Source organism: Arachis ipaensis, chromosome B05 (assembly GCF_000816755.2).
Source record: "Arachis ipaensis cultivar K30076 chromosome B05, Araip1.1, whole genome shotgun sequence".
Classification (NCBI taxonomy): domain Eukaryota; kingdom Viridiplantae; phylum Streptophyta; class Magnoliopsida; order Fabales; family Fabaceae; genus Arachis; species Arachis ipaensis.
In genome coordinates this window covers 131,441,361-131,461,930 of record NC_029789.2, presented here as the reverse complement: position 1 = coordinate 131,461,930, position 20,570 = coordinate 131,441,361, and the positions used below count along the sequence as shown (strand labels likewise).

General features: G+C 32.9%; 2 protein-coding genes across 2 annotated transcripts; one reads left to right on the top strand and one right to left on the bottom strand.

The window, feature by feature from the left end:
* Positions 3,195 to 10,174, top strand: LOC107644191 (phosphomethylethanolamine N-methyltransferase). The gene is made up of 12 exons (XM_016347999.2): positions 3,195 to 3,425; positions 3,512 to 3,645; positions 6,061 to 6,198; positions 6,308 to 6,445; positions 6,622 to 6,765; positions 6,989 to 7,099; positions 7,214 to 7,355; positions 8,349 to 8,629; positions 9,115 to 9,276; positions 9,366 to 9,419; positions 9,510 to 9,584; positions 9,832 to 10,174. Exons 1-12 carry the CDS (start codon positions 3,383 to 3,385, stop codon positions 9,928 to 9,930), a joined length of 1,521 nt encoding a protein of 506 aa, XP_016203485.1. The 5' UTR covers positions 3,195 to 3,382; the 3' UTR covers positions 9,931 to 10,174.
* LOC107644190 (pentatricopeptide repeat-containing protein At1g11900) lies at positions 10,654 to 17,815 on the bottom strand. Its single transcript, XM_021123979.1, has 8 exons — positions 17,740 to 17,815; positions 17,532 to 17,642; positions 14,498 to 14,578; positions 14,278 to 14,383; positions 13,385 to 13,437; positions 12,942 to 13,079; positions 12,734 to 12,823; positions 10,654 to 11,851 (listed from the first exon to the last, which is right to left on the bottom strand). Exons 1-8 carry the CDS (start codon positions 17,813 to 17,815, stop codon positions 10,863 to 10,865), a joined length of 1,644 nt encoding a protein of 547 aa, XP_020979638.1. The 3' UTR covers positions 10,654 to 10,862.

The window sequence follows — 20,570 nt, the reverse complement described above, 5'->3', positions numbered from 1 at the left end:
ATAGATAGCCGTTGGTAGTTTTTTAATTTCTTATAATTTATCTCTTAGAAAATGTCAATTTAATTTGCTTTAATATGTTTAGTTCTTTGATGATGAAAAACTAAATATGTAGCAATATGGAGTGTTGATATTGGCTGTTACAAAATAGATGACAACTAGTTAGATTTGTAAAATCTTCAATTCTTTCAACATTAAGGTAATCAACTGAGCTTCACATGTAGATGCTGCCAAAGTCCTATACTCATCTTCAAGAATCTAGCTACAATTATTTGCTTTTTGCTTTTCCATGTGACAATTGAAGTTCTTAAAAAGAAACCATATCTGTAGATGGATCTTTTAGAATCCGAGCAAATTGCCCAATCACTATGACCAAATCTGCATGAAACTGACATATACTAATTTGAGTATTGAAATACTTTTTATATGTATTTTTCGTATTTTTTGATGTTTGAGTTATATTAATTCTTTAAAAAAGAAGCGTATTATAATATCACAAAGCAAAAACTATATTTCAAAAGTCCATTCGGACAAGAACATATGCTAATATAGAGTCAGAAACATCCAAACAATAAAATTCTCGTGTATATATATATATATATATATAATCTCCCATAGATTTCCATGCAAAAATGCCATGTTAACATTCAAGTGGTGGATATGCCCATTCTTCACAACAACTATAACTAAAACAATCTTTAAAATTGCCATCTTTATAGTGAAATTAAAAGTGTCAAAATAATCTAAACTAGCCGTTTGTACGAAATTTGGGCCACGAAGGACTGGCAATGGGTAGGGTAGGGTAGGATTTAGACTTTACCTTAATCCTACCTGTGGGTTGAAAATTTTTTTAAAATTCTACCTATTCTACCTGCGGGTTGAGAATCTCTCAACCCTAACCCTATTCGCACCCTAAAGTTCTAAATCCTACCCTATCCGACCCTACCCGCAGAAACAAAAAAAAATCAAATAAATATAAAATTCAACCATTTTTAATTTTATACATATTAATAAAATAAAAAATAAAAAACTAAATTCAAATTAAAATTAAAAACAATAAAATCTTAAAGAAATTCAACATAAGAAGAAGATTGTGAGTACAAGACTCACTTTCTTCACTACATAACATAACTTTTATATATATATTATATAATATATTAAGGATGCGGGTAGGGTAAAGTAGGGTATACCCTAAACCCGTACCCTACCCTACCCGCATATAAATTTGTACCCTACCCTACCCTACCCGCAGCGGGTTGGGTAGATAACCCTACTCGAACATATTGGTCCAGGTTGAGTACCCGCAGATAGGGTATATATTACCAGCCCTAGCCACGAGCTAGCTTGGCTTTGAAACGCTCAACTAATTAAAATACTTCCACACTAAAACTATTACATCACATTCTTCTGTAAATTTTGATTTGAGGAGTGATAGGGACCAATAAATTTTGTGATTTGTAACCATCAATTAATCATTATTAATAATTTCAATTGTATGAAATTTTATTCAAAGATATAAAACTACTCACTTTACTTTTAATGATTAAGTACTGACCAAATTTCAATAAAACTACTAACCCTCTAAACATTTTCTTTTTAATTTTTTGAATCAACACCCCAAATAAGGTATTTTGGTAACATTCCTCCACGCTTTATATTTTCCTTTTTGAGATAAATGTTTTGTATGATTTTTTTAGCAGACATATATTTTATGTGATTTATAAAAGGTAATGACTAATGAGTAGCATTATTTAAAATAATAATTGGCACGCAACACAAGTCCAATGCAACCACGTGGGAAGGGGACCACGAGCCTCTATGTGATACCAAAATAGATTCATTATTTCGATTTTCGAGTAAATAAAAGGCGAAGCAAGATTATTACAATAATTTACGGTGCTTGATATGATCAATGATTGATGGTTGTTAGCAAAGAAAATAATCACGTGCAAATAATGCTCGCGTTATAATGGTTATAAGTTTCATGGACTTGTTACATATTCAACAATTTAGGGTGTGTTTGGTAAATACATTGGAAGTATAAGAAATGCGTTCAATCTTTTTTAATATTGTAATTTTTGTTTGACTATTTTTTTTCTTCTGAACCCGAGCATGATTCTGGATTTGAACTCCCGTTCACCAGAAACAATAAATTGTAGCTTTTGCGTTTAACTTCTGCGTTCACTCCATAAATTAAAAAATTAATTGGCATTCTACCAAATTTGCCATCCAATCTCATCTACAATAAAAAATACCAAAAATAATCATCTTTATTGTCTTTTATTATCACTTGACTATTAACTTAATTTTTTTTAGTATAATAATTTAACAATATATTTTATTTGGGAGTTATTTAAATAAAGACGCTGAAAATGTCTTTTTATAAAGATATTTTTTAATAATTAAAATTTAACACATATAATCGATTAAATCATGTTATTTTTGTCAAAATTAGGCTAGACAAATTGATTTGACCGAAAAATGGTGAATCAAATCTTGAACTGGTCTAAATTAATATTATTTTTTATAAAAAATGACTACAATACCCTATTATATAAAATGACTAAAATGCTCTTATTATATATATTAATTTTGAGAATTTAGACCAATTTAAGATTTGATTCACCATTTTTTCAGTTAAATCAATTTGTTTAGTCTAATTTTGACAAAAATAACATGATTTAATTGATTATATATGTTAAATTTTAATTACTAAAAAATATCTTAAAAAAAAAACGTTTTAGGCTTCTTTATCTGAGTGACTTCTATTTTATTTTATACTTTTAAAAATACCGACGAGCTCCAGTATTTGTCGTTATGAAATATTAATCAGTGTTAATATTTTTGTGATATATATATATGTGGAGAGGATCCATGTTATGGCTAATTTTTTTTGTTATGGAAGTAGAAGTGGTGATATATCTTAATATTATAATTTTTAGTGTTTTTAATCTTTTTTTACCGCAAATCGGATGGTTCGATTTGTGTACCTCCCACAAATCGAACGGTTCGATTTGTGTACCTCTAGAAATCGGACGGTCTAATTTCTGTAACTTTAATAAATCGGACGGTCCAATTTCTACTTTTTCTAATTAAACGATTCCACATTTGAGTATAACATCCCCAACAATCCACATTTTAAAAAAACACGACTACCACTCCAATATTAAAAATAAAAAATTCCCATGCTATGGCAGTACGGCGTTGCGTGGTGGGTGTTGCTATAAATAGTTGAAGCTGCTGCTGCAATTAACGTCACATGAAACCTTACACCTTCATTCTCATTCCATAATCTCCCTCTCTCTTCTCTCTCTTCGCCCAAATTAATTAAAAGTTAAAACTACTCGCAAAGCTTGCCTTGCTTCAATTTCGTCATTCCGCAGCCATGAATGTTATGATGCCTTCACTGGCTGCTACGACGCCGCAAGGTCACAAAATTCAGCCCCCTTTTTCCTTTCTTAATTTCTTCCCGGTTAATTACTGAATGTTAATGTTAATGTGGTTATGAATGAAGATAATAGAGGTGGTGGTAGAGATGAACGGTGCGTTCAGAGAAGCTACTGGATTGAGCATTCTGCAGATTTGTCGGTGGAGTCAATGATGCTCGATTCAAACGCCTCTGATCTCGACAAGGAAGAAAGACCCGAAGTAACTGCCTTCTCTTCCTTCCCTACCCTCATTTCTCGATCTCTATTCATTTTCCTTAATTATCTATAATCTCAAATGCTGTTGAATAATATAACTTTTACATTGTCAATATGCAACATTTAAACTTAAATAGAAACAGGAAACATTGGGTCAAATAATGAAAAAATATGCAAGATCAGAGTACAGTAATGATGCGTTTTAACTTTTAAGTAAGTAAACACACAAAAATATGTTATGTGTTCTTATGCTTGTATATTTTGGGATGTAAACTTATGCCTTTATTATTTCTATCTATAACCAATTATACGGATTATTAATTTTCAACAGCTGTACACTTTCTTCTTATGTTTATATTGCTGGAAACATATTACGTACTATCATTCACAATTTTGTAGCTTTTATCTTTGATTGTTAACTGGCCTGGTCCCCAACACTTTGTAAAGTATTTTCATTTTGTTCATTTTTATGGCCAACACTCGTATAAAAATGGTAAAAATAATTTTTTTAAGTTGTTTATTTGGCCACGATTAAAAAATTATCTAAAAAACGTAAATTAATAATAAAATTATAAATTATGAAATAAGATTAAAAATTTAAGAAAAAAATAATTATATTAATTATTCTAACTAATATTAATTCAAACGATACTAAATTTCTTAAATCAATACAAAACAATGGTTTCCGAAATCTCAATTTCACAGTAAGTTTTATTCAAATTATTCAAAATAAAATAAAAATTGTTAGACTAAAAAAGAATATAACAACGCTTTTTAATAAAAATAACACTTTTAATTTATGCTACGTGTCAAAAAATTTAATACATGACAATCTATTTAATAAATAAGATTAGTTGTCTTTATTTAAAAATGTTTTAAATGTTTTTACCTGAGTCTCTACCAAATTTTATAGTTATTTTTGTTTTATATGTCAATTTATATATATAATGGAATTTTATTTTTTTGTGTACGACGTGAATCACTACACTTATTTATCTGTAAAAGTCATATTAATTTTCAACATATTCCTTACTAGGGTTTAGCTAATATATTGATATTACTATTAGTAAAAAAGTAAAAGTTTTAAAACTTTTATCTTCATAGATACACAATAAATATTTAAAAAATTAATTTTTTTTGTCTTTTTTAATAAAAATGTTTATAATTGGTAATCTTAGAACACATGCTAATTAAATCCTACTTTCATATTATTCACAGTTTTATATATATGACAAGGAAAACGATAATTATTTAGTTATTTAGTCACATTGAAGCCATATTATAATATTTACTTTATATCCATCTTATTTATATAAAAGAAAATTAAAAATGCATATCTTGGCATTTATCTACATCCATATTAGTAACGGTATTTAATATGAAATATAAATTGCTGTACGCCTAATAGCTTGGTCTATATACATGTATGATAATAACATTTTTGTGTGGGGAAGTACTACTGTAAAGATTTGTTTTGTACAGATTAAGTTTTTGTGGTTAAAAATAACTACACATATATATCAACAGTGACACTAATATTATTAAATAATAATTTATATGGTTTAAAATGAATATCTGTATGTTTCTGTATAAATTTACATCTGTATACTATAATTCACCATTTGTGTATTACATGTGAATTTATTATGTTCTGTCATTTATATGACATTGCAATATTAAACTTTGGTAACATAAATCGAATAATATATAGTGAAATAAAACAGTATAGCACTGATATATTAATTTTACTAATCATCAAGACGCTGAATTAGCTTTTTAATATTATTGTCTGGTTCATGGTACAGTTGAGGTTGCTATGGCATGAGACATGTATACTGAACAAACAAAAGGACCCAGTAGAAAGTGCTTAAAAAAACAACTAAATGTTTGCACTCTTCCTCCTTTTAGGATTTATTATTTTAGGTTAACAAGCTGTATCTATCAATCTTTCTGTGCCAAATAATGATAAAATCTTAATTTGTGATGATGAAAAATAATTAAAAAAAAAAGTGCTGGTTGAAAGTTATTTTAATTTATTTTTCAATAAATATACTGTGTAAAAACATTGAAAACTTCAAAACTTTAAATTTTCAATAAAATATTTTCTTATTTAACACTTTAATAGTTTAATAAGTGCCCTGAGACTAGAAGACATGTCATTTATTGAGAGAACAAATAGTTATTATCATCTATTTTGCTGGTAATTATAATTTGAGCTATAGTTCCTTCTTTTATTTTTTCTTGACTTGATTATTCGGCAGCTTTCATTTTAGATAATTGAAACAGCATAGGATGAGACTGAGTCTTGCAAACTTCCTTGTGTACCATTTTTCTGTCATAGTGATTTATCCTTTTACCATCTTTTCTTTATTTTTCAGTTGTTATGTAACTCATCTATTTTTTAATTCACATTACTTAGGTACTGTCTCTATTACCAGCATATGAAGGAAAATCAGTCTTAGAGCTGGGAGCAGGTATTGGAAGATTTACAGGTGAATTGGCCAAGAAAGCTGGCCAGCTGCTTGCAGTGGACTTCATTGAGAGTGCAATCAAGAAGGTAACTATTGTCTCTTACCACACTGTACATTTATGGCTGATACAAGTTAAAGTAAAACTTTTGGTTCATGAATATTTTTCTTTCATCTTGCTAAATAATATTTCTGCAGAATGAAAGCATTAATGGACACCACAAGAATGTCAAGTTCATGTGTGCTGATGTTACATCCCCAAACTTGCATATTTCTGAAGGATCAATTGATTTGATATTCTCAAATTGGTTGCTTATGTATCTTTCAGATAAAGAGGTGAGCTATTGAATTTCACTTGCAGATTGTCATAAATTTTGTTCTACTGCTGTTTTGTGAAAGAAAGCTATTGAATCATTGACACAGAAAGCTATTGAATCATTGTCACACTTTTTTCTTATCTGTGTTGTATTATGGCTTGGTTAAGGCTTTTATTTTCCTCTGGCTCATCTCAGGTTGAGAATCTAGCTGAAAGGATGATCAAATGGTTAAAGGTTGGTGGATATATATTCTTCAGGGAATCTTGTTTCCATCAATCTGGAGATTCCAAGAGAAAATACAACCCAACTCACTACAGGGAACCCAGATTTTACACGAAGGTTTGTTCTGAAAGTAACTATTACTTCCCTTGAACCATTTACTTGAATAAATATGAAGTTGACATTGATTTTGAAATCAAATGGAAAGTCTTGGCTTGTATTTTAGAGAATGAACCTTCATATTAAATAAAAGTACCTTTGTGCAGCATAATTGATATTATTCAAAATGTTCAATTGCATAATTAGTATCATATAAAAGGTCTCCCTCCCATTTTTCATGCAGGTATATAAAGAGTGCCATATGAATGATGAAACAGGGGATTCCTATGAGCTTTCCCTTGTTGGCTGTAAATGCATTGGAGCTTATGTCAGAAATAAGAAGAATCAAAACCAGGCAACAGAGCTGCCTTTCTATTTATCTAATTTTAGCTTGATCAGTTAGCTGAAACTACATGACTTATTTATTTTTTATGTTTTTAATTAATATGTGACAACTCCTTTTATGCAGATTTGCTGGATATGGAAAAAAGTCAGGTCACAAGATGATAAAGGGTTCCAGAGGTTCTTAGACAGTGTGGAGTACAGTCATAAGGATATCTTAAGATATGAGCATGTTTATGGCCAAGGTTTTGTGAGCACAGGAGGACTTGGTATGTCTTGAATCTTGATATTGTTGGGTATACGAAGATGGTTTCAAGACACGATTAGATGGCTTTCTTTAGAGAGATATTTGTCTCCACACTTAGTTGATATAGGGTTGATGACAATACTCTCCCATGATACAATAAAACCAATGAATTTCTTAATTAGCAATAATAAAATTTCTTAACTCTCTTGAACAAGAAAATTAAAAGCACACTTTTTAATTTTCTTTTGTTGCACTCTACAAACAGTGGGTTAGTATTCATATATATATATATATATATTGCATGGATAGTAATCAAAAGTTACGTAGCTATTTAATGGTTGTGACTTTTTCAATGGTTCTAAATTTAACAAATATGTCTTATCAATGTACATGTTATTTCCTTTATGAAACATACTCAAAAAACATCCTTTTGTCAAACAATACAATGGTTCCATACACAAAGTATTACCGTTATTGTTTGAACCATGCTAAACGGTTAATAACCATTAATTACTTCATTATTATTAAAAATAATATTAATAATATTAATAATAATATTACAAATTTATAAACTTGCCAAGTAAAATCAATTCATTACAAAGATGGATGGAAGCTGAAATATATAACATCACATTAAAATGATTAATTCCCTGACTAAGGAGATAGCAAATCCTACATTTTCCGACCTCTTATTCTTAATTCAGTGCTCTTTAGCTTTTTGTCATCATCTTTTGCTCTTGGATTGGTTAATATATACTATCTCTGTTTTAGAATAACAGTAAATAATGAACAAAGTGATACAGTAACGGATAATGTGTATATTGATTTTCTAATGCATGACTTTATGCAAATTGACTATTATTTTAAATCAGAAAGATTATCATACTTAGGACACTGTTTCTTTCAGAAGAATGTCAAAATCTATTGTGCTAATTTGTCATCGATTCATTTTAGGAATCAGGTTCATCAAAGCTTTCTGATATTTCTAATATATAGTTGCTTATTGCTTGAGCAGAAACAACAAAGGAAATTGTTAAAAAGTTGGGACTGAAACCAGGTCAGAAAATATTGGATGTCGGTTGTGGTACTGGAGGAGGTGATATTTACATGGCTGAAAATTTTGATGTTGATGTTGTTGGGATTGACCTCTCCATAAATATGATTTCTCTTGCCATTGAACGTGTCATTGGACTCAAATGCACGGTTGAATTTGAATGTGCCGATTGCACCAGAAAAACATATCCCAAGAATACATTTGATGTAATCTACACTCATGATGCCATGTTACACATCAAAGTAAGGAACCATCTTTGGTGTTTTAATAAGAACTTGTATTATGTGTAAATATATCATATGGGATATCATGTAAACAAAACACTCCATCTACTATTAAGTAGGATGTGACTAATCTAAGTGGGATTGGCATCTCATTCAATGGTGCATGAAGTATAAGTCAGCATGATGTCCCATAACAAAATATATAGACATATCGTTCTTCAATTAGAAAACAATCTATGTAATTCAAAGGATCAGGGAGGTATCACTAAATGCTAAAATTTGGGGATGACAAAAAAAAATATATATTTAGCTCATTCAGTGCTCATGGTTGAGATTTTGATGAGTATATTTTAGAGCTGTGAGATCAAACTTAAATTTTATCAAATAAATTGTAGTTCTAGATTTTAGTTTGATTGATATTTTTTTTTTTGGGTCTGCTTGAAGTATTCTTTCCTTTCATTTCTGAAGCTTTATTCTCAGCTATTTTCTGTGGTTTAATGCAGGATAAACCGGCACTGTTTGAATCATTTTATAAGTGGTTGAAGCATGGAGGTACACTTCTAATTACTGATTATTGCAAACGAGCTGGAAGCATATCATTAGAATGTGAAGAATACATTAAAAAAGGAGGATATTATATCCATGACATGGAAGCATATTATCAGGTATGGTAGCATATTGTAAGATATTAGTGACAACATAATTTATTCTTGCTTACATTTATTTTAAGACATGTCCCTTGTTTCCTACACAGATGCTTAAGAATGCTGGATTCGATGATGTAATTGCTGAGGACCAAACAGAACTGGTTTGTCAAATACTACAATTTACTTTCTTTGACATTTAATCAAATTGTTCTTCTGAAGATACAATAAAATTGTTACTTGTGTGATTTCAGTTCATGAAAACACTACAACAGGAGCTAAATGCCCTTGAGAACAAGAAGCATTATTTCATTGATGAATTCTCTGAGGTGAGTTCCTTAGGGTATATCTATTAGTTGAGATCATGAAAAGGAAGGGAAGACAAGGAGGGGGCTAGGAGAGTGAAATTGACTCGATTTTATTCATCAAGCCATTCCTTTTCTCCCTTCCCTTCCAAGATCCTAACTCTCAGAGGAACACTTATAAAATATATTTCGAATAAGACTTAGGTGCTGCTTATTTAAATATAGTTGTTTCTAATTTCGAAACATTGATGACTGGAATCACTAATTGCAGGAAGACTACAATGAGATTGTTGAGAGATGGAGGGCCAAGCAGATTAGAGGTGCAGCTGGGGAGCAGAAATGGGGCTTGTTCATTGCCAAGAAAAAATGATACTTATTTATCATGATATGTCATGTTATAGCCATTTTTAGTTCAATGTGACTAGAGATTTCCCTATGATATAGTTTGGATGTTATTCTGTTGTTATTTGTATATTTAGATGGACAAAATCTTTGTGGGTTTAGCACTAGGAGAAAAGCTTTTTATGCCCCCTCTTCTGCTTGAATGTGATGTTCACTTCATTTTATGAGTTCTAATTCTATGCTAAAAATCAATTTCAATATCCTGTTTTCAATTGTTTCGGCTTTAATGAAATTGCCAAATTGGCCACCTTCAAAAGTAGCTGTGAATCAGAGATGGTAGAATACAGTAGAAATTATAATCAGTTCTATGCTAAGAATGGTTCTTGTTTGATTCACATTTTGTTTATTATAAAAGTAGAAAACGTGCTTCTCGCTCAGTGCACTTCAATGTGAAGCAAAAATGTGTCCCTCAAAAGGTAAAACAAACAAGCTTGAATGATTTGGTTTTGGATTCTTCCTGGGGTTTTAGAATTAACAGAGGGATTTTAGAAATTGCAACTGAACCAAACTTGTTAAATAGTATAGAGAAAGTGTGATCCCAGAAAGAAAGAGCTAAGGTTATTTTTCTATACTAGCTGTTAAATATTTGTAAGGCTAGCCATTATTCATATTTTCCTTCATTCAAATATAAGCCAACTCTAGTTTTTATGCTGGATGCTTAAACAATTAAGCACTGGTTTCATCCGAGAAGTGTTGGAAGAAGCAAATTCATTATGTGCCTCAACAAATTAGCTGATCATTCCAATAAGTAAAGAACAAAATGAATTGATCAATATTCAATATTACACTTTTCCTTTGCACATATCTAACAATTCAACCTCAAAGACATGCATGAGGGTCAGCTTCCTATGGCAATGCTATTACAACTAAGAAATGACAGAGAACAGCATACCAACATAACTAACGAACTTCGGGACCCTCGGCCAGCCTGTTTCTTTGTCTTCTTTTATGCTTGAAATCTTCGGGACCAGCTAGACGAGTAGAAGACAAATTCATCTCCTCTAGAAGCTCTTTTGCCAACTCAACCTTTCCTGATTTGTTTAAATTATTGATTAGAGATCGATAGATGTATATTGAAGGGAGGATCCCCTTCAGTTTCATCTCCCTGAAGCATTTCAAAGATTCCTCAGCATTTCCTGATCTGCCGAAACTCTCAATTAATGCAGTATATGTAAGCAAATCCGGTTCGATGCCATTCTCACTCATTTCCTTAAAATACACAATACACATGTCTGTTCTTCCCGCCTTCCGCAAGCCATTCAATACAGTATTATAAGAAACAATATCCGGAACAAAACCAGCTTCCTTCATGGTTGTAAACACATCAAGCATTTCATCCACACGACCTGTACGGCCCAATATATCTAGAACAATATTATATGTGACCAAGTCAAGACTATAGTTACGACTCTTAAGATAATCAAATATCACCAAGGCCTTATCCTTCTGTCCACTTTTGACAAGGGCGAAAATGATCTTGTTTACAAATGATGTACTCGAACAAGTTATTTCTGATACTTCTTCAATGAATCTGAGTAGCTCGATACAACCATTGGCTTTTGTGAAAGCCTGGGCAAAACTAAGACATGAAGATGCACTTGGGGATTTACAGGACAGCAATAATTTCTTGAAGGCTTGACACGAAAGGTCTATGTCATTCTTCTGACTTGCCTCTGCTAACAAGACAATATACACATTAGGGGGAACAGAAATGTTCCTGTCTTGTAAAGCTTGTAGCATTTGACTCACAGCAGAAAAATTTCCAATCTTGCACATCTTATCAATATATGCAGCATAACCTTTGACACTTGATGCTGCCACATTTTCAATTGTGGCATGAAATTCCTTCAAGACTTTCTCCGCTGCTATCTCTTTGTCAGGAGATGCCGCTGTTGAAAAAAACTGAAAATTCCCAATGAATTAACTTTTGCTGATTAAAATCAGACAGATTCAAAAGAGATTGATTGAGAATTGAGACCAGAAATAATATATAACTACATTGGGAAGAGAGTCATCACTAATTAGACTAATTAATTGTATGGTTTTCATGAAAAGGATGTTAAACTAATGGTAGTCCAAGACAATAATTAACATGTGAAAACTATTTGTATCCTGCTGCGTTTATCCACTAAGACAGGACACAAAGACACAAAATTATCTTTGGTAGAAGACATGGAGACAGACATTATGTTCTGAAATAATGATTTAGTGTATTTTGTATCTTTCTTGACAAAAAAGACACAGAAATACTAATAAGAAACACAACTTATTTTTCTATTTTTTCTTTTATTTTTCTTATTAATTTTTTTGTAATTACATTTTTTATTATTATATTTTTCTTCCTGAAGCTTTTGCGTGGAAAAACTGAGAGTAAATTGGACTTTTATAATTTGTTCTTTTTATATTTAGTTTATACCAAACAAAATACAAAAATACTAATTTTTGTCTTTTTAATGCCTTGTCTTGTTCTCTCTTCAAAACCAATCACAACTCAAAGAACACTTTAAATTAGCTGAACAAACACTAGCAGCACTATTCCAAAACTATAAATGCTATACTTGACATTAGGTTAATCTCATTGGATCAAATCCTTTATTTCATTTTACTTTTAATGTCCCAATAATCACAGTTTATGTGTACTCTTGCAGTGCAGAGTATGTAAAAGACAAGACTTTCCAATAATTCAGAGAGCAGTGACTACTTATTCAAGATGAAATTATGAACTTGAATACAGAAATGAAAACAATTAGGAAGGGGGAGAAGGTACCAACCAAAGGGTAAGAGGAGGAGAGTGGAAGGTGGAGGGCGAGGGCGGAGTGCAAACGAGACACAGAGAGAACAAGTTGTTGCTGCTGCAGCTGCTGTAGAGAATAACAAAGGAACCTTGAAGTTGTTATATTTGAAGCAATCGATAACATCATCGATGAGCAAAGATTCAAACATGCAGAGTGCAGTTTTTGGTACAAGTATGAGAACAACCATTTGGGGTTTCCCACGCTATGTGCTCTGCTACGGTACCAAGGTTTTTGCCTGCTTCCTTCTCCCTTCTTCCTTCTTCCTTCTTCCTTCTCCCTTCACATTCCCATACCCTCGCACTCAAGATTAATAATATGTTTTATTTTTTTTTGTTAAATCCTTACTTATTTAGAATAAGAGTAAGACTAAGGTTCTGAAAACCGGACCGGTCATTAAACCGTTTTTGTTACTGGTTTACTGGTTCAACTGGTTCAACCGTAGTCTACCCAGAAAAACCGTTTTATAATAAAATAATAAATAAATTATAAATAAACACTCTAAAGTATAATTATAAATAAAAGTATAAAACACTCTAAAGAATCATTGTCCAAGGTTTCTAATTTTGATGACAAACAACTAAATGCTGTTAGAAAGCTTCTCTAGGATGCTTCTCCTTCTTCATTTACGGTCGAAAGCAAAGATAGCCTCGCTGAGTTGAAAGTTGCTTCCCTGCCTCCAACTAGATCAAATTGTAACCAAAATTCAGAATAAACAAGAAATAAAAATACATCAATTAAGAGAAAGGCTTCAATTTTAGTTTTTGTCTATTTTTGATTTTGTGCTAGAAACTTGAAATTGTATTCCCCTACTTCTGGCTAAAAAAACCCATACATTTTTAATTTAATTATAACTAGACCATGAGTTACCCTCAAAACTAAAGCTTCAATAAACAAACTATGTCATAACAGATATGCAAATAAAAAGAGCAACTAATTATGAAAAAGAAAAAAGAACATGAATATATGATTACATGAAATGAGGTGAGGAAATAATTAAACTGAAATATGTCTAGTAAACTCCTGAAATGTGTCTAGTAAACTCTTGGGTACCAAAAAAGATCAGTAGTTACATTCAAAGAATTAAAAGAAAGAGGAACACATGAAGAATTCAAAATAAGATCACATAGAAATATGCTTGGTTTAGTAATTTGTTCTTGCCATTCAGGTCTCAACTACCTCAATATTGAATCCTACCTCAATTTTCTTTGGATAATGTACAAATCATGCTTTTAAAAATCTTTTAATTCAATAATACATACTTGATACTTCTTCCACCTTGTTGCTCCCTTTCTACCAACTTGGACATCATAACACATGCTTGCTCTTAATTGCTCTCAGCATTGACACCAAGGAACCAAAAACATCAAAGCATTCTATTGCTAACCACTACTTCATCCTAGCCATAAATATTGCTACAACACTACATACAGTACAATAAATGCACCAAAGGTCAACAATTCAACAACAACATTGAAGTGTACGAGTAGAGACATATACTGAGGTATAAACTTGGATCATACCTGATCATGGAGGAGTGACAATAGTTTATCAGTGTCACTCTCGGATAAGCCATTCTCAGGAGTAATCTGTAGCTTGGGACACTTGAAGGGATACCCAGGTAAGCATCTATAAAGAGAAAGACACAGAAGGGCCAATTTAATATCAATTCACCATAAAAAAAATTAAAAAATAAACAGAAATAATAACACAAACTATCTTAAATCCTGTTGAATGTCAAACCATTAAGATCTACATATGAATTGACAACAAAGGTGCAAAAGGACGATAATGCAGTAATCAAATCATCAATTATCACAAGACCTTCAATAATCAGCAAAATCACAACACACAAAACAGGAACATAGCAGAACCAGAGCTCATCAGTAATCAAATAATCATTGAACAGGACATAAAAAAAATGCAGAAGAAGTGAGCAGTGAACTGACCTTTGAAGTTTGGGGATCTGGGCTCTGGGGCTTGACGAACAGATGGCGGCAGTGGCTCGACGGACAAACGAACAGCAGCTGAGGCTAGGGTTTTGAACTTTTTCTTTGGTTGAGAGGACTTGAGGTTGAGTTGAGTTCTGGAGAGTGAAGAAGGAGAGAAGGGGGAAAGGGGCTCTCAGCGCTACCGAAGCTTTTTTTTTTTTTGTTATAAACGAAACGGCGACGAGAGGACGGCGCGCAGGACGAAGACGATGGAGGATGGATGCCGAGCGAGGAAGAAAAGACCAAAGTGCGAACAGGGGGTTGAGGACAAGACGAAGAGAGAAGCCTCGGACAACCACGGACGGCGGCAATGGCTCACTCACTCCGTTCGGCGACTGTGGAGGCTAGCTAGGGTTTTCTTTCTTTGAATTGAGGAGAATGAAGGAAGGAAAGTTAGGAACGAAATGGGGAGGCGCACAGCACAGAGCAACGCGTTCTTGTAACTGAAACGGCGTCGTTTCTGCAAAACCGGCCGGTTACCGGTTCGATCCAACCGGCCGGTTCAACGGTTTGCTTCCAGTTCTATGATAAGCGGTTTTAAGTTAAGAACCGAACCGTTTATGTTGCTGGTTTCCGGTCGGACCGGTTTACTGAATAATTTTAGTTATTCTTATAAATTCATACATTACTCATAATTTTTTTCATTCACAGTGCTGTCATTCTTTTATAGTTGGGTCATTTTGTCAAATTTTAAAATTTTTCAGGAGCTATTTTGTCAATAATAAAAGTTAGGTATCATGTTGTCAGCGCCATAATCTTTCGGGTACCGAGTTGGTATTTACCTCTTTTATATTTTAACAGAGGCCTTACTTACTACTCCCTAGATGAGTTAGCCACATTGTCACACCATCGGACGCCATTCTCCCTTACTTGAGCGAGGTTGCGTTTGGTGACACGATGCAGCTCAGGGACTTTGTATCCGACAACACCCCGATTACTGTATTTGTGGAGATTTGGCATCTAGAGACCCACACTTTTCACCTGCCTTGGAGGTGAGTACACTATCACTTTGCAGGATGTTGCATACCACCTTGGGTGTATAACCGACGAAGAGCCAGTGGGTGGGTGCTTGCGTAACTTCTAGATATGGTACCAGCACCCGACGTGGGAGTAGATAGAGGAGCTCCTCGGTGCTAGGCCTTTGCATATTCAGCAGCAGGGGGCGCGGTGGAAGGAGTCGTTTTTCATGAAGCTGACATAGCTTAGGGACAGAGTACATCATATGCCATCTGGTACAAATTCAGTCACCCTCTGACAATACATGAAGTGTTACATCCTGTTGCTGATCGGGAGTTACCTAATAACATATAAGTCAAACAACTAGATCCATATCAGGTGTCTTCCATTGTTAACCGACTTCAAGAGGGGTCACAATATGTCTTGGGGATCCGCTGTGTTTGCATGAGCGTACCACTCATTATGCTCTACAGCACATCGATCCACCATTAATATTGTTGGATGCATGCCACTACTGGTGTCATGGATATATCATCGATTTTTAGAGTGGTGCCCATCTGAGAGGTAGATTTCAAGGTTTCCAATGACCGTGAGATATATTATTTTATATATGATTTTTCTCTTGTCATTCATAGTAATTTTATTTTATTTTAGGTGAATATCCATCTCAATTCTTGATAATTTCTTCGAAGGACTATGTGTCTCCCAAGAAAAAAATATCCATTTCGACCATTGATAATTAATTTTATGAGACTAGCTAGTCCTTCTGTCAATGATCTTTCTCCAGAACATGCTTATGGGACACGTTAATTACTAATATATCCTTTATTTAATTTTTATAAGTAAAAATAATTTAAAAATCACTAATATTTCTCAGTTTTACACAATAAATTTAGTCAATGTATTTGAAAAAAATAACCAAAAAAAAAAAACTAACAATTACCCCGAAAAGATAACGAGACTCCCAACAAAAAAGAATTTGCTAATCTTAGTTGGCTTTTAACGGATAAATCAACAGTTTTTTAACATGCTATGTAGGCTTATTCCGTTAATACAGAGAAAAATATTGACAGTAGGGCTAACCAGTCTCACAGAAATAAAGTTCAAGGGACAAAAATGATAGTTTTTTTATTAAGAGTCTTGTTGTCTTTCAAAACTATCAGGGGTCGTTTAGGATTTTTTTTTTTCTCTTTTATTTTGCATCAAGTGATGCATTGCTTGTTATTGTTGCATATGTCTACAGGTTGATACGCATGGCTGACACAGCCAATAAATAAGACCCCACAACTACAATAATGAAATACATGACACAACTAGGTATCCTCTGTGGGCTGATCGGGGCACCCTTTTCGAGTATGGCCTGTTTGTTTGCATAGTCCATACCTTTTTTCTACACGCTCGACCTCATCCATCTCATTACGAAATATTGTAGAAACTGGTTTCCCAGTAGCTTTTTTATGCATGGCGGAAACTCTACCTCATACACCTTGAACACTGCCTCTTATATATACACTGGATGAACATATCTCTCCCACTCGACACTTGCTGTGGCACAAGTAGTAAATGCATGATGACACAGAAAATGAAGTGTCTAGAAAGGACCACAGTCACATGTGCCTGCACTCAAACATTGAGATCCTCCTATTGCGATGTGTTACTCGCATCTTTGGAATTTCTCCCTATTTTTCTCAATACCAGCTAGCAGCTAGTGAAAAACTGATTACGGACTGTCAATTGTGTTTGTGCCTCCCTATCCTTCATGACAAACAACTGCTAGAGCCTCTTGTAAGTACATCTAACAATGGATGAAATCGGTTAATACCGCGTACCTTTCAAAACAGCTTTCATGCACTCAGAGAGCTTTGTTGTAATGTGCCCAAGCCTGCGACCGCTATCACAATGTTGTAACCATATTTTCTTGTTGAATCTACTGGACCAGTCTGACATCTCATGGGATTAAAATGGAATCGATAGACATTCATCCCAAAATAATTATGATAAACAAGAATATACTTTAGACATTGAATAATGGCTTACCAATATCTGAGATTCGGTCGGAGGACAATACGGAGACTCCAAGGACATCCTGCTGCATATTGCTTGCAATGCACATGGTACTTTGATCGATCCAACTCTATGACTCTGTACTCAACACTTCTCCAAATGATGTAATTCTTCACACTTAACATGACAACTTCTTTGTTTTTGAATCTGTGACTAATGCAAAACGCCACACCACTATCTGTGCTGTAATCATCTCCACCTATATTGGAAATGGAGTTTTCTCATGCATCGCGTCCAGATCCAATGTATAATAGTGGCTGAGTACAACTGATAACTTCGAAATTGATTTTGGAGCAGGAAGAAAATACCGAACTATTCCACCGATAGGAGTCTCTGGTACAAACTTATGCTCATCATCATCCTCAGAAGAACCATTTTTGTTGCTATCAGCAACATACTCTTCATCCGACTTCTTACTGTCCACGTCCATGTGTACCACTGGACTAGCACAGTGCAGAGGGAGTGGTGCAAGAAGTGGGTCATCTTGGACAAAATTCGAGTGCCTAGAACCACCACCACCAACATCACCAACCTCCACAGAATGCTCCATCACTTGTTCGGCCATAATTCTCTCGTGGATATCAAACATCAGGCACATGCTCATCGCCATCGAGTCAAAAAGTACAAAACCAAAATACTCGATTTTTCACCAGTGCTAGCAACCTATATCTAACTTTTTCAATCTCCTTTGTCCCATTAGCACCAAAACTCATCAATATCAGACTCTGTAACTCAGACAAAGAACTTAGTCTCCAAGTGCGCAAGAGAATAGGACTATCACACTCAAACACAACTCCATTGTCACTGTTTCTCATATGACAATGGGGATATATAATTACAACAATATATCCACTACCACTAGATACTTTTACTAGATTTATTGAAAGAATGGAGAAGAAGTGAAATGTTTATGGAGAAGACTAATACTTATATATTCTTTTATACCTGGTCGAAATTTCTCGTAGTCTATCTCGTTTAGAATGTAAATGATATAGTTTTTTACATATCTCGCTTAAATTGTAAACGAGTTGAATTTAAGTGTATCTCGTTTACATTATTTACGGTGTAAACGAGATACGTGTAGTGCATCCTCTCTCATGTATCACGTATGCAAATGTGATATATTCAACGCAATATATATCTTATCTCGTTTATATTGTATAAGCAGCGAGCAATTGTGATCAGCGACTGGCGGTAGGGAAATGAGACATAACTGTGAGCAAGAGGCACGGAGATGAGGTTGATGTGAGACGCCGCTGCTGTGTGTGTTTGTTCTTATGCTTGACCGCAGGGAGAGAAGCGAGCCACCGCGAAGCACAGACTGGCGACAAACGATACAGGAGTTGGCAGATGCAGTGGATCCCGCAAAGGAGATGCGCGACCACACGGTGTTAGCGACAACGACTCTAGAGTGGAAAGATTGAGATGCCGTTTTGGTTCATTTTAGAGTGAGAGAGTGTGTTGGGTAGGGAGATTAAGGTTAGGGGGTGGATTGTTAAGATGGAATTTGATTACTTAATTAAAAATTCCATCTATATCTGTATATTAATAAGATTGTCATAACAGCAAAATACGGTAGCCAATTCAGTATCATTTTTTTGTCAAAGTTGCATTTCGACGAATTTACGAATGCGCTTATCAAATTTTAAAATTATTTAAAATTATTTTGTCAATAATAAAAATTAAATATCATCTAATCAGAATTAGAATATTTTGAGTACAGATTTAATATTTTTCTCTTTATATATGTATTAATTAAGGAATTGTCTATGGTGAGGAAACTTAATCCTGGTTCTTTAAGCACCCATGAGAATATTCAAAATTAGTGGTCCTTCTTACATCCGTACGGTGAAATTTTTTATAAGAAAATCTGTCCCGAAATTTCTTATATTTGCAATTCATGCCTATTGGATTAGATGAATGAGTGCTGAGTTGGCTTTGTAAATTGTAAATAACGTTAGATTTTGGACTTCTATTTGAAAATGGGGTTGGTATAATACGGTAGATTTTATGTGATAGGAAAAGCCCAATATTAATGCTTTGATATAAAATAATACAAAAATACTATTATCAATGTAAGGCTCTAAATAAGTTATTATAATTAATATAGGTTTATATGATTTATATATTAGATATACAACCAGCTATATGTATTTAATTATTTAAAAAATTTGAAATAAATAATTCAATTACATAATATTATTTTTTTATTCATCTAATGAATATACTTTAATTGGGTCTAATTATAAGAATAAAATTAATTTTAAGTATAAATACCATAAATAAGAATAAAAATTAGTGTAATAAATGACTCAATATATAAAATATTAATATGATTTTTTCGAAAATGATTCAAATGCAAATTATGTGTCACTACCACATAAAAGGTACTATTTAAATTAGGTGATTGTTTCCTTACGATTATTAATTTATATGTACTGGTACGATATAAAAGATGGACGAATAAAAATTTGTCACGTGAATTATATTTATTTTATTTAGTATTTATTTTTATTTATTTTTTAAAATTTAATTTGTTCAAGTTTAGGTGAACAAATAACGAATTGTGACAATAATGATCATCTTCTGAACAACCAAAGATCAATTATAAGCTAATTATTTTTTTTATACAATTCTCTTTTATTATCTATTTTTTTATGGTTGTCGAATACAAATTTTACTTCAATCAATTATAGTTTACGTGTTAATCTAACTTTTTATTTTTTCTATGATGTTATATGTTTTATTTTGTCATCAATTTAATGATCTTTACTGTTTAATTTTTTAAACTTTCTATCATATCA